The sequence below is a fragment of the Ornithorhynchus anatinus genome, chromosome 9, assembly GCF_004115215.2.
Source record: "Ornithorhynchus anatinus isolate Pmale09 chromosome 9, mOrnAna1.pri.v4, whole genome shotgun sequence".
Classification (NCBI taxonomy): domain Eukaryota; kingdom Metazoa; phylum Chordata; class Mammalia; order Monotremata; family Ornithorhynchidae; genus Ornithorhynchus; species Ornithorhynchus anatinus.
In genome coordinates this window covers 59,208,321-59,222,587 of record NC_041736.1, presented here as the reverse complement: position 1 = coordinate 59,222,587, position 14,267 = coordinate 59,208,321, and the positions used below count along the sequence as shown (strand labels likewise).

Below are 14,267 nucleotides of genomic sequence, written 5' to 3'. Positions count from 1 at the left end.
CGGGGACCGGCCCACGTCCCAGAGGTCAGAGGTGATTCTCCCGCCGACCACCATCGCCGATTCTGAGGACCGAGGCGGATTTGTGAAGGGCCTCTTTTGGGTCTGAGCTAACTGCCCCCTTGGTCCCGGCTTCGGGCTTCTCTTTCTGGGGCCCCTCGGTGGTATGGATTACGAAACGGTAGGTTGGGTTAGGTCGAGTAGAAAACGAAAAGAATCCAGAAATTCAAAAACAAAACAAAACAAAAGAAGACTAAACGTCAATGGACTCTGAATGGGTGGAATGGGCTTTCAAAAAGAAGACGTGAAAATTTTCATGGCAACAGGCTTTTCGGTAAATGTCGGCAAGCAAAAACCAAACGAGCCCAAAGTGAGAGTGTTAGTCCAGTGAAGGGGGGGAGGGGAGACGTTACCTAGGTTGACCGTTAGCTTGACGCGCCCGGCGTCCAGCTCCAGGCGGAGCGTGTCGGCGGACTCTCGGGAGGTGGTGGCCATCAGGATGCCATAGGCCCGCTGAGAGCGGAAGCGTAGGGACACGTCCTCCGCCTCCGTGTGCATCACCACCGGAAGCTGAATCTTCATGAACATGCTCCCGTCGTAGCTCAGAACCGTCGCCTCTGCCGAAGGAGGGAAAACACTCGTTTTTACCATTCCTTCACTCATTCGATCGCATTTATTGAGCCCTTACTGCATGCGGAGCACTGTACTCAGCGCTTGGGGGACAAGAACCGTACACATTCCCTGCCCACAAAAAGCCGCGGACACTGAGGTTCGTTGCTCCTGGAGAAGAAGGGGAGGCTGCTCCTTAAATCCCCGACGGAGCCCCAAGTGGGACAGGGACTGTGCTCATCCTGATTTCCCTCTATCCATCCCTCCAGCGCTCAGCACAGTGCCTGGCACAGAGTAAGCGCTTAACAAGTACCTTTACCATTGGGTAGCTCTACTGTGGGGCAGAGGGCTGAGAAAAGAGGCTTTGGACCCAGAAAGCTGGGCAACCGCGGACGACTGGGATTTCCTAGGAAAGGGTGGACGGTCATCCCCCGCTATGATAGTTGCGAGAACGGTAATGAGCCGGTTCTCGGTATGGCGCTGGATTGGGGAGAAAGAGAGGAGGGGGACGGAGATGGAGAAAGGGAACCCGCCACCTGCATGGGGATACTGGATGGATGATGTCTCAGAGAAAGTGGTACCTGACAAGCTGTCTCCAAACAATCGATCGGGGGTATATAATGGTATTTGTTAAGTGCTCAACTATGTGCCAGGCACTGTACTAAGCGCTGGGGCGGACACAAGCAAATTGGGTTGGACACAGTCCCTGCCCCACATGGGGCTCACAGTCTCAATCCCCATTTTACAGATGAGGTAACTGAGGCCCAGAGAAGTGAAGTGACTTGCCCGAGGTCACACAGCAGACAAGCGGCAGAGCCGGGATTAGAACCTATGACCTTCTGACTCCCAGGCCCGGGCTCTATCCACTACGCCACGTTGCTTGCTTATTATGCGGCGAGCACTGTATTAAGTGCCTGGGAGAACATGATATGCTAGACTTGGTGGATCTGATCCCTGTCCTCTAGGCGTTTACAGTTCAGCAGGGGAGACTGTGGTTAAAATAAATTATTGGTAGTATAAGAGAAGCAGCGTGGCCTGGTGGCTAGAGCCCGGGCTTGGGAGTCAAAAGGATCCGGGTTCTAATCCCGGCTCCTCCACTTGTCTGCTGTGGGATCGTGGGCAACTCATTTCACTTTTCTGGACCTCGGTTACCTCATCTGCAAAATGGGGATTGAGACTGTGAGCCCCTTGTGGGGCAGGGACTTTGTCCAACCTGATTGTCTCGTATCTACCCCAACGCTTAGAACAGTGCTTGACGCATAGTACGTACTGAACAAATACCAAATACCATAAAAAAAAAGATGTTTACCTAAGTCCTGGGTTGGGAAATGGGGTGAGTAGTGCGGAGGGAAAACAGGACGGAGAGATAACAGCATTTATTCCTTGCATTTCTGAATGATTTTACGTCCATCCCTCCAAGAAAACTGTCTTGTCTTGTTTTGATCTGGTTTGCTTTGCTGTCTGCCTCTCTCCAGTTTAGAATGTGAGCCCGTCATTGGGCAGGGATCGTCTCTATCTGTTGCCGAATTGTATATTCTAAGCGCTTAGTACAGTGCTTTGCACATAATAAGCCCTCAATAAATACTATTGAATGAATGAACGAATGAATAAGATTCTCGTAGACAAAGATTGTGTCTTCTCTTTGCACACAGTAATGGGTCAATGAATACCACTTATTGATTGACTGATTTGTACTCTATTACTTCCTCCTATTCATTCATTCATTCATTCATTCATTCAATCGTATTTATTGAGCGCTAACTGTGTGCAAAGCATTATACTAAGCGCTTGGGAGAGTACAATACAATGACAAACAGAAACATTCCCTTTTCACAACCAGCTCATAGTCCAGAGGGGGAGGCAGCTCTGCACACTCTAAGTGCTCAATAAATACGATTGAATGAACGAATATACATACATAAATAAGTAAATAAATGACAGAGAGATATATAAACATATACTTCAGCTGAAAAAGCCTTGTCTTGACACCAAACCCACCCCGGCCTGCTCCAGTAGAAAAACACGGGCGTTCGACAGCCACTGTTTTCCGTGAACCACAGAGCCCCTCTAGACGGGTGATCTTGACCTTTCACACCCTGCGATGAGCTCGAGCAAGGGAGTAAAACCGTAAGGCATGTGGTGTTGGGGGGAGGTAGTCGCGAACAATTCTCCACGAGCGCAAGATAAAGCCACAAGTTGAGTGTCTGAGTGGTTCATCATAATTAGAGTCAATGTTCAATTAAGGAGAAGTGGAGAGAGATGCCAAGGGTGAAGTGTGTGACGCGTGGACAAGAATTAAATCAAATTCCGACAGGTGAAGGTGATGTTGTTGGACAGGTCCGCTGCAACGGTGACTGCACACAATTGCGGCGGCGTGATAGTGTTAACTCAGCTTTCGCCACCACAACTGCCCACACAGTCAATCGGTGGTATTCAGTGCTTACTTGCACACAGCACCGTGCTAAGGGCCGGGGAGAGGACAACACAGAGTCGGTAGATTCATTCCCTGCCCACGACGAGAAGTCGATAGAGCCCGGGCTTGGGAGTCCAGAGGACCTGGGTTCGAATCCAGGCTCTGCCGCTTCTCTGGTGTGTGACCCTGGGCAAGTCATTTGGCTTCCTCTATGCCTCAGTTACATTACCTGTAGAAAGGGGATTAAGACTGTGAGCCTCAGTTATGTCATCTGCAAAATGGGGATTAAGACTGTGAGCCCCACGTGGGACATGGACTGTGTCCGGTTTGATGAGCTTGTATCTACCCCAGCGCTTAGTCCAGTGCCTGGCACATAATAAGGGCTTAACAAATAGCATAAAAGAATGAGTTTAGAGCCTAGAGAAAGGATAGGACTTTGTCAGTAGTGTCATCTTCAACTTCAGGTTGGAAGTTGATGCTGCCGATGGTGAGATGGAATCGACGAGTGTGTTTTGCACGACCTGCTTGTGAAAATACAGCTGGGCACCTTCCCAGGCTCTCAGTTTTTGGGCGACCTTGGCATTGATGCCCCAGGTCAGTCAATCAGCCACATTTACTGAGCGCTTTCTAGGTTCAGAGCACGGCACTAAGCTTTTGGGGGAGTAAAATATAACAGAGTTGGAAGACATATTCCTGCCCATAAAGAGCTCAGCGTCTAGAGGGAGAGACGCGCATTAATAAAAATAAATTAATTACCGATACGGACATAAACGCGGTGGGGCTGGGGGTGGGGATGAATAAAGGTTTAAAGCCAAGTGCAAGGGAGATGCAGAAGGGAGGGAGAGTAGGGGAATTGGGGGCTTAGTTGGGGAAGACCTCTTGGAGGAGATGGGCTTTTGATAAGGCTTTGAAGGTAGAGTGGTGGGCATTGTTGGCTACGAAGGAGGAGGGAGTTCCGGGCCAGAGGGAGGACGTGGCCAAGGTTTTGGCAGGGTGAAAGTCGAGGGCAAGAGGACTGGCAAGAGATACAATCGCTCTGCTTGTTCAGTAGTGGGGATGCCTGGCACTGAACCATCCGCACTCCCCTTCCCCGTCTCCCTTGCCCCGTGGGAGGTGGCTGACGGGGGGACAGGGGCAGTCTGTAGTCCCAGAATAGGAATCTCTGTTTCCGCAACACAGGCAGCACTGGGCCCTCAACCGTTTGTAAAGCCCCGTATGTGTGTGCTACAATACAGTGAGAAGTTGTGCGGCCTAATGGAAGGAGCAACGGCCCGGGAGCCAGAGGACCTGGCTTCTAATCTCCGTTCCGCCAATTACTTGCTGTTGAACTTGGGTAAGTCATTTGCTTCTCCTTGCCTCAGTTTCCTCAACTGTAAAAGGGGGATTAAATCGTACTGCTTCGTGCTTAGACTGTGAGCCCCGTGAGGGACAGGGACCGTGCCCAACCTGATTATCTTGTATCTATCACTCAATCCTGTTAGTTCCAACTTCACGGCATCGATAAAATCTGCCCTTTCCTCTCCTCTACGGTGCCACCACTTTCGTCCAGGCACTTATCCTGTCCCGCCTTGATTACCGTATTAGCTTCGATCCTCACCATCCTGCTTCCTGTTTCTCTCCACTCCAGTCCATACTTCACTCTGCTGCCTGGGTCATTTTTCTACAAAAACGTTCAGTCCATGTTTCTCCACTCCTCAAGAACCTCCAGGGATCGCGCATCAACCTCCAACCCAGCTTGCCTTCTTGGCTCCTCTAACGCCAACCTACTCACTGTACCACCATCTCTTCTATCTCTTCGCCGGTCTCTTGTCCACGTCCTGCCTCTGGTCTAGAACAACCTCCCTTTTCATATACGATTAGACTGTAAGCCCGTCGATTAGACTGTAAGCCCGTCAAACGGCAGGGACCGTCTCTATCTGTTGCCGACTTGTTCATCCCAAGCGCTTAGTACAGTGCTCTGCACATAGTAAGCGCTCAATAAATACTATTGATTGAATGAATGAATGAATATCCCACAGACAATGACTCTCCCCATCTTCAAACCTTTATTGAGAGCACATCTCCTCCAAGACGCCTTCCCTGACTTAATCCTCTTTTCTTTTTCTTCCACTCCCTTCTGTGTCACCCTGATTCACTCCCCTTATTCAACTCCCCCATTTCCAACCCAACAGCACTCATCTCTATATCCGTAATTTATTTATTTCTATTCATTTCCGTCTCTTCCTCTAAACCGTAAACTCACTGCGGGCAGGGCAGGTCTGTTTTATTGTTGTGTTGTACTCTCTCAAGCGCTTAGCACATTGCCCTGCACACAGTAAGTGCTCAATAAAAATGACTGAATGAATGATGGATTGCTAGACCCCAGCGCCTGACAGAGATGAAGCACTGAACAAACATAATAATTTAGATTGGGGATAGGTCTTAATTTTACTTATAAAACAAAGAGCACTTATATATAAAAGCACACACACACACACAAACACCAAAGAGAAGTGATTCACTATAAAGACCGTTTCCAATTAAGGATTGTTGCTAAGGAAATGATTTGACTTCTGGGCTGCTTTTGCTCATCATTACGTTTGATAAATTTGTTCCCTTTTTTTTTTTTTGCCTTATTCCTTGTTGCACTCTAAATCGTCCACCTGGGCCACGTTCTGCTGTAAGCCGGTCCCATATTGCGAGCCGCAGTGAAAATCCGAGGAGCCAAGCTATATTGCTGTGACATCTGTGTCCCTCCATCTGCTGAAATGTTCATAAACAACCAGGGCTCAGCCTCGGCTGAGAGTGATGTTTTCATTTGGAATGTAATCGAGAACAGGCTCATAAATGGCAAAATCGCCCAAAACGCTTCGGTTTCACTTCGCAAGACAGATCTTTGGTTTAAGGAGGTCGGCTAAACCACGTGGTGGGCATCTGGTTGCCATGGGAAGATCGACTCAATTCACTGCTTATTTGTTTCGGTTTTCTTTTTTTAAAACCCATATTGGAGGCCCATAAGGTGAAATGACATTTTCTCTGTAAATAATTAGTAAATGCCTGAACAGTAAAAGCGTTCTGCTGCTGTTTATTACAAACACCTCAATTACTTAGCCTGTAACTGCTGATCCCCATAGTTTTCCTCTGGAATGGGTTATTTCTACATGATTTCCCTCTTTGCCAATCTGTGCTGCTCATCAAGATGAACTATAGGTGTATATACGTATATATATATATCCATTTATAAATATATTTTTTGATATTTTACTTTAATCGCCCGGAACCATTTTAGCTGAATTATCACCCTAACGGGTGTGGTAATAATAATAATGCTGGTATTTATTAAGCGCTTACTATGTGCAGGGCACTGTTCTAAGCGCTGGGGTAGATACAGGGTAATCAGGTTGTCCCACGTGAGTCTCACAGGTAATCCCCATTTTACAGATGAGGTAACTGAGGCACAGGGAAGTGAAGTGACTTGCCCACAGTCACACAGTGGTGTACCAGACACCGTGCGTGGAGCCAAGTTAGAATAACTTGGTGCGTTAAGGTGCTGAAAATCTGCCGTTCGAATCCAGCCAGCGCTCGTCAGGTTAATCCGGGCCCACCGGGGCCGCGGTTTTGACCGGCCCCGACCACATTCTGGACTGTTCTTTCTGGATGGGGAAATCCGAGGAGAGGAAATGATCCTTTCCTGATTGAGCTCGCGTCCGGCTCTCCGCCGGCCAAAGCCAGAACGAGTGGAGAGGAGGTCGGTAATGAGAAGCAGCGTGGCTCAGTGGAAAGAGCCCGGGCTTTCGGTCAGAGGTCAAGGGTTCTAATGCCGGCTCCGCCGCTTGCCAGCTGTGTGACTTTGGGCAAGTCACTTTACTTCTCTGTGCCTCAGTTACCTCATCTGTAAAGCGGGGATTGAAACTGTGAGCCCCCCGAGGGACAATCTGAACACCTTGTATCCCCCCAGCGCTTAGAACGGTGCTTTGCACATAGTAAGCGTTCAATAAATACCAACATTATGACGCGGCGGTCTTCTAAGTCCCGGGCGCCACCCCCGTGATGTCCTATCGGAGATGAACTTCTGATTATGATATAATAATATCGTCGGCATTTGTTAAGCACTTACTAGGTGCAGAGGACTGTTCTAAGCCCTGGGGGAGACTCAGGGTAATCAGGTTATCCCACGGGAGGCTCACAGTCTTCATCCCCATTTTACAGATGAGGTAACTGAGGCCCAGAGAAGTGAAGTGACTTGCCCACAGTCACCCAGCTGACAAGTGGCGGAGCTGGGATTCGAACCCATGACCTCTGGCTCCCAAGCCCGGGCTCTTTCCACTGAGCCACGCTGATATCAGTCGCTGGGCTCACGGCAACCAACGGGACAAGAAGGGGTACCCTTTCCCTACGCTGGAGTTCAAAGGAACCTACCATACCATAGAGAAGCAGCGTGGCTCAGTGGAAAGAGCATGGGCTTTGGAGTCCGAGGTCATGGGTTCGAATCCCGGCTCCGCCACTTGTCAGCTGTGTGACTGTGGGCAAGTCACTTAACTTCTCTGTGCCTCAGTTACCTCATCTGTAAAATGGGGATTAAGACTGAGAGCCCCATGTGGGACAATCTGATTCCCCTGTGTCTCCCCCAGCGCTTAGAACAGTGCTCTGCACATAGTAAGCGCTTAACAAATACCAACATTATTATTACCATAAGATACAGCAGTTGCTTCAAAGGAGTGGGGAGGCTCTTTTCAGGGAGATATCCCTTCTGGGAGTCAGAGGGACCTGGGTTCTAATCCCGGCTCTGCCACTTGTCTGCTCTGTGACCTTGGGTGAGTCACTTCACTTCCATGGACCTCAGTTACCTCATCAGGGGATTAAGACCGTGAGCCCCTCGTGGGACAGGGACTTTATCCAACTTAATTTTCTGTGTCTTCCTCATAGTAAACACTTAATAAGTACTTAATCAAGTACCGAGCATTTTGATTTACAAAAATCAATCAATCATATTTACTGCATGCTTACGCTGTGCAGAGCACTGTATTAAGTGCTTGGAAGAGTACGAATTTTAACAGAGCCTCGTTCGTAAGTTTTGGTTTGGGATGGGAAGAAATAGGTCACCAGACTTGGGAGGAGGAAAAGTGACATGTTCCAATTGGGAATTTAGCCGGATAATGCACTGTGGCTTAGTGGAAAGAGCCTGACATCTTGGGAGTCAGATGTCATGGGTTCGAATCCCCACTCTGCCACTTGTCAGCTGTGTGACTGTGGGCAAGTCACTTCACTTCTCTGGGCCTCAGTGACCTCATCTGTAAAATGGGGATTAACTGTGAGCCTCACGTGGGACGACCTGATGACCCTGTATCTCCCCCAGCGCTTAGAACAGTGCTTGGCACAGAGTAAGAGCTTAACAAATACCAACATTATTATTATTATAATGCAGGCACATGTACAGAGGAGAGACCGACAGAGTGGGTGAGAAAGAGGCTAGCGATGGGGTGATCAGCCAGGAGGCAACAACTGGAGACTGAAGCTCTAGACTGGAAGTTTATAGTGGGCAGGGAATATGTCAACCAACTGTGCTATCCTGGACACTCCCAAATGCTTAGTACAGTGCTCTGCACACAGTAAGCATTCAATAAATACTCAATGATCACCAAAAAGGGATGAGGGCTTGAACCAGGCTGGTTGTGCTAAGGTTGAAGAAGAAAGGGAGGATTTGAAAAGCATTCCCGACAAAGAACCGGCTAGATAGAGAGGCAGTCTGAATGTGGAAGTTAAGGAGGTAGTGGGTAGAGCAGGCGCCTGGGAGTCAGAAGGACCTGGGTTCTAATCCCAGCTCTGCCACTTTTCGTTGTGTGACCTTGGGCAAGTTACTTCGGTTCTCAATGCCTCAGTGTCCTCATCTGGAAAGTGGGGATGAAGACCGTGAGCCCCATGTGGGACGGGGACTGCGTCCATCCTGATTAGCTAGTATCTACCCCCCGCGCTATATATCTATAATTCTATTTATTCATTCAATAGTATTTAATGAGCGCTTTCTATGTGCAGAGCACTGGACTAAGCGCTTGGAAGGGACAATACGGCAACAGATAGAGACCAACCCTGCCCAGTGACGGGCTCACAGTCTAATCATCTATTTTGATGCCTGTCTACTTGTTTTGCTTTGTTGTCTGTCTCCCCCTTCTAGACTGTGAGCCCGAGTGGCCTCCCCCAGCGCTTAGAACAGTGCTTGGCACATAGTAAGTGCTTAACAAATACCAACGTTATTAATATTATTAATATGACAAACCTGCCTCTGCCTGAGTACATTGGAGAGGTGCAATGGCAGAGTCTCGCCACAGGGTGGCAGAAGACGCACACTTTACTGAAGGCATCTGGACTTCATCTTTTTTTCTTTATAATATTTGTTAAATTCTCACTATTTTTTTTAATGATATTTGTTAAGCTCTGACTATGTTCCTGGGAACTGGACTAAGAGAAGCAGCGTGGCTCAGTGGAAAGAGCACGGGCTTTGGAGTCAGAGGTCATGAGTTCGAATCCCAGCTCTGCCCCTTGTCAGCTGTGTGACTGTGGGCGAGTCACTTCACTTCTCTGGGCCTCAGTTCGCTCATCTGTAAAATGGGGATGAAGACTGTGAGCCCCACGTGGGGCAACCTGATTCCCCTGTGTCTACCCCAGCGCTTAGAACGGTGCTCTGCACATAGTTAAGTGCTTTACAAATACCAACTAAACAAAAACTAAGTGCCGGGGAGGCTACACGGTTGGACGCAGTCCCTGTCCCACGTGAGGCTCACGTGCTTAAATCCCTACTTTACAGATGAGGTAAGAGAGGCCCAGAGAAGTGAAGTGACTTGCCTAAGGTCACACAGCAGACAAGTGATGAAGCCGGGATTAGAACCGAGGTCCTTCTGACTCCCGGGCCCATGCTCTATCCATTAGAGAAGCAGGTGAAAGAGCCTGGGTTTGGGAGTCAGAGGTCAGGGGTTCGAATCCCGGATCCGCTGCTTGTCAGCTGTGTGACTTTGAGGAAGTCACTTCACTTCTCTCTGCCTCAGTTTCCTCATCTGGAAAATGGGGATTAAAACTGTGAGCCCCTCGTGGGACAACCTGATTACCTTGTATGCCCCCTAGCTCTTAGAACAGTGCTTGGCACATAGTAAGCACTTAACAGATGCTATCATAACTACTCAGCGTGGCTTAGGGGAAAGAGCCCGGGCTTGGGAATCAGAGGTCATGGGTTTGAATCCTGACTCTACCACTTGTCAGCCGTGTGACTGTGGGCAAGTCACTTCACTTCTCTGGGCCTCGGTTACCTCATCTGTAAAATGGGAATGAAGACTGTGAGCCTCACGTGGGACAACCTGATGACCCTGTATCTACCCCAGCGCTTAGAACAGTGCTCTGCACATAGTAAGCGCCTAACAAATACCAACATTATTATTAGGCCACACTGTTTCTCAGCTGACAGGCTATGTCCTACCTGAAGCCCATCGTTTAGACTGTGAGCCCGTTACGGGGCAGGGATTGTCTCTATCTGTTGCCAAATTGGACATTCCAAGCGCTTAGTACAGTGCTCTGCACATAGTAAGCGCTCAATAAATACTATTGAATGAAGGTTTCTGAGATTTATCTGAGAGGTTACACACCCTTTCCCTTCAAGTTACAAGACAGTCTGGAGGCAGAAGAGAAACTGCCTCAAGCCAAAGGATTCAGTAATAATAATTAATATAAGCACATTATATCAATATGTATTATAAGATAATATAAGCATAATAATTACTACGAGCCAAGAACTGTTCTAAACGCTGGGGTACATACACTGCAATCCGGTTGGACACAGGCCCTGTCCCAAATGGGGCTCACGCTCTTATCCCCATTTTACAGATGAGGTAACTGAGGCACAGAGAAGCTAATTCATTCATTCAATAGTATTTATTGAGCGCTTACTATGTGCAGAGCACTGTACTAAGCGCTTGGGATGAACAAGTCGGCAACAGATAGAGACAGTCCCTGCCGTTTGACGGGCTTACGGTCTAATCGGGGGAGACGGCCAGACGAGAACGATGGCACTAAACAGCGTCAAGGGGAAGAACATCTCGTAAAAAGAAGCTAAGCGACTTGCCCATGGTCACCCGGCTGACAAGTGGCAGAGCTGGGATTAGAACCCAGGTCTTTCTGACTCCCAGGCCTGGGTTCTATCTACTAAGCCATGTTGCGTCTCAAATGATAAACGGTACGAGCTTGGGGGCTATTTAGATGTCCTCATTTCATGCCACCCAAGACAGTGGGTGACCTTCACAGCATTCGTTAGTTTCGATTTTCCGGACCTCACCGTACCCCAGCGTTGGGTAAAATTGGGGTACATTGGGTAGAAGGCGTGGCCACCGATGCCCAGGGTCACAGATTAAATTTCTGCTGGGGGTCTGTGTCGGAGGCTGGTGGGTAGAGCACGGGTCTGGGAGTCAGAGGAACTGGGTTTTAATCCTGGTTTGGCCACTTGCCTGCTTTAGGACCCTGGGCAAGTTGTTTAACTTCTCTGTGCCTCAGTTTCTTCACCTGTAAAATGGGCACTGAAAACCCGGGCTCCTTATTTCTTAGGCCGTGAGACTCATGTGGGATGGGGACCGTGTCTCACCTGATCGTCTTGTATCTATCCGACCCAGCGCTTGGCTGCTCGGCACACAGTAAGTGCTTAACAAAGACCACAGTTATGATGGCGACGATGATTATATTACTGTTATTATTATGCAAAACAAAACCGAGGCCATTTTCTTTCTTCCAGTTCATAGAACACTCAACATCCAGAGAAAGATATTCTCCACGATCACTGGCTCACAAGCCCGTAACCTTGGCACTGGCCTCGACTCATCTCTCTCGTCCAACCCACATATTCAATCTGTCAGCAAATCCCGGCTGTTCTACCTTCACGACGTTGCTAAAATCTGCTCTTTCCCCGTCATGCAAACTGGTACCACGTTGATCCAAACTCTTATCCTATCCTGCCTCGATTACTGCATCAGCCTCCTCTCCAACCTCCCTGCCTCCCACGTCTCCCCACGCCACTCTTCACTTCACTCTGCTTCCCCGTACGTTTCTCTAAAAACAATAAACATTCAGTCTATGTCTCCTCACAAACCTCCAGTGATTGCCCATCTAATTCTGCATCAAAGAGAAACACCTTAAAATTGGCTTTAAAGAACTCAATCGGTTCACCCCCTGGCTGATTTCTTACTACAAGGGAAACCACGCACTTTCATCTTCTAAACCCAATCTACTTATTCTGTTGCCGACTTGTACATTCCAAGTGCTTAGTACAGTGCTCTGCACATAGTAAGCGCTCCATAAATACTACTGAATGAATGAGTGAATATTGTATCTCGATCTCGTCTATCTCACTGCTGACCCCCTTGCCCAAGTCCCCTCTCCGGCCTGGAATTCCCTCCCGCTTCATAATTATAATAATTACGGTATTTATAAGCACTTACTATGTGGCAAGCACTCTTCTAAGCTCTGGGGTAGACACTAGTTAATCAGGTTGTCCCACATGGGGCTCACAGCTTAATCCCCACTTTACAGATGAGGGAACTGAGGCCCAGAGAAGTGAAGTGACTTTCCCAAGGCCACACAGGAGACAAGGGATGGAGCTGGGATTAGAACCCCCATCCTCTGACTCCTAAACTTCTGCCCTTTCCAATAAGCCACGCTGCTTCATATACAACAGACTACCATTCTTCCCATCTTCAAAACCTTAATAAAATCATGACTCCCCCCAAAATCACTCCCTGACTAAACTCTCTTTTCCCTATCCGCCCTCCCCTTAAGATGGCTTATGCCACTAGATCTTAAGCACTTCTTGAGCACTTTAGCTCGTCTGGTGCTAACCTTCTCACTGTGCCTTGACTTCGGCTACCCCCGACCCACATCCTCCCTCTGGCCTGGAAGACCCTCCCTCCTCAAATCCACCAATCACTTCTTCCCCCCTTCAAAGCACTAATGAAGGCGCACCTCCTCCAAGAGGCCTTCCCAGACGAAGCCCCCTTTTCCTCAGCTCCCCCTCCCTTCCGCGTCATCTCGCTCCCTTTGCTCTTCCACCCCCCTCTGTAATTCTACTTAATTATTTTGATGCCCGTTCGCTTGTTCCGCTGTCCGTCTCCCACCCCTCTAGACTGTGAGCCCGTTGTGGGCAGGGATCGTCTCTCTTTATTGCTGAATTGTACTTTCCAAGTGCTTAGTACAGTGCTCAGCACCCAGAAAGCGGTCAGTAAATACAATCGAGTGAATGAAAGGAGGAAGCACTTGACAGTCACCCCATCCCCAGCCCCACTGCACTTAGGTCCGTCGATTTACAACCTGCCATTTCCCCTATCTATAATTTATTCTCTCTATCTCCCTCTCTAGACTGTAAGCTCCTTGTTCATTCATTCATTCAATAGTATTTATTGAGCGCTTACTATGTGCAGAGCACTGTACTAAGTGCTTGGAATGGACAAATCGGTAACAGATAGAGACAGTCCCTGCCTTCTGACGGGCTCACGGTCTAATTGGGGGAGACAGACAAGAACAATAGCAATAAATAGAATCAAGATAAATAGAATCAAGATAAATAGAATCCCCTGTGGGCAGGGATTGTGTCTATCGATTCTGTTGTTAGTACATTGCCCCGCACACAGTAGGCATTCAATAAATACCACCGATCAGTTGACAAGGAGGAGAATCTACTTGTCTCAGAGCAACGTTCTGAGGAAAAGCTCTTCTTCTTTCCTCATGCAACAGCTAAAAGGCACTAAAACAACTCAAGGTAAACTCGTCGTGCGCAGGGAACATGTCTACCAACTCTGGGACATGGTACTCTCCCAAACTCTTAGTACGTTCCGTTGCACACGGTAAGTGCTCAATAAATACGATCGACTGTTTAATGGGAAAAAAAATAGAAAAGGAGATTTACTGTGATGGTCTATGGGTTGCAATCATTTAATAATGAAAACAGTGCATAATTGGATAAGGTTGTTTAACTGTATTAGAATAAAGATTCACATAATGGTCTCTCCAGGAAAAATAACGCTTATTCAATATGACAAATTTGGGGAGAGACTATAAAGGACAAGCATAAGAATTGTCTATACCTACTTTTTTCTACTGCACGGTCACAAGTGCTCAGACCAGTACTCTCTATACAGTGAGTGTTGAATAAATCCCACTGATTGATAGGATAGGGATCTTTTTTACTCTTTCGGCTGGTAATTGGAACGAAAATTAACGAGTGGATGAGCTCATCAAGATTAAG

General features: G+C 48.1%; 1 protein-coding gene across 23 annotated transcripts in view; it reads right to left on the bottom strand.

The window, feature by feature from the left end:
• The window catches only part of NRXN1 (neurexin 1), a 637,736-nt gene that overhangs the window by 297,043 nt on the left and 326,426 nt on the right, over positions 1–14,267 (bottom strand). For all 23 annotated transcript variants that reach the window (XM_039913064.1, XM_039913065.1, XM_039913071.1 and 20 more), the window contains one exon: positions 411–614. In XM_039913064.1, the coding sequence (XP_039768998.1) occupies positions 411–614 (204 nt within the window). The remainder of the gene's footprint in view (positions 1–410; positions 615–14,267) is intronic.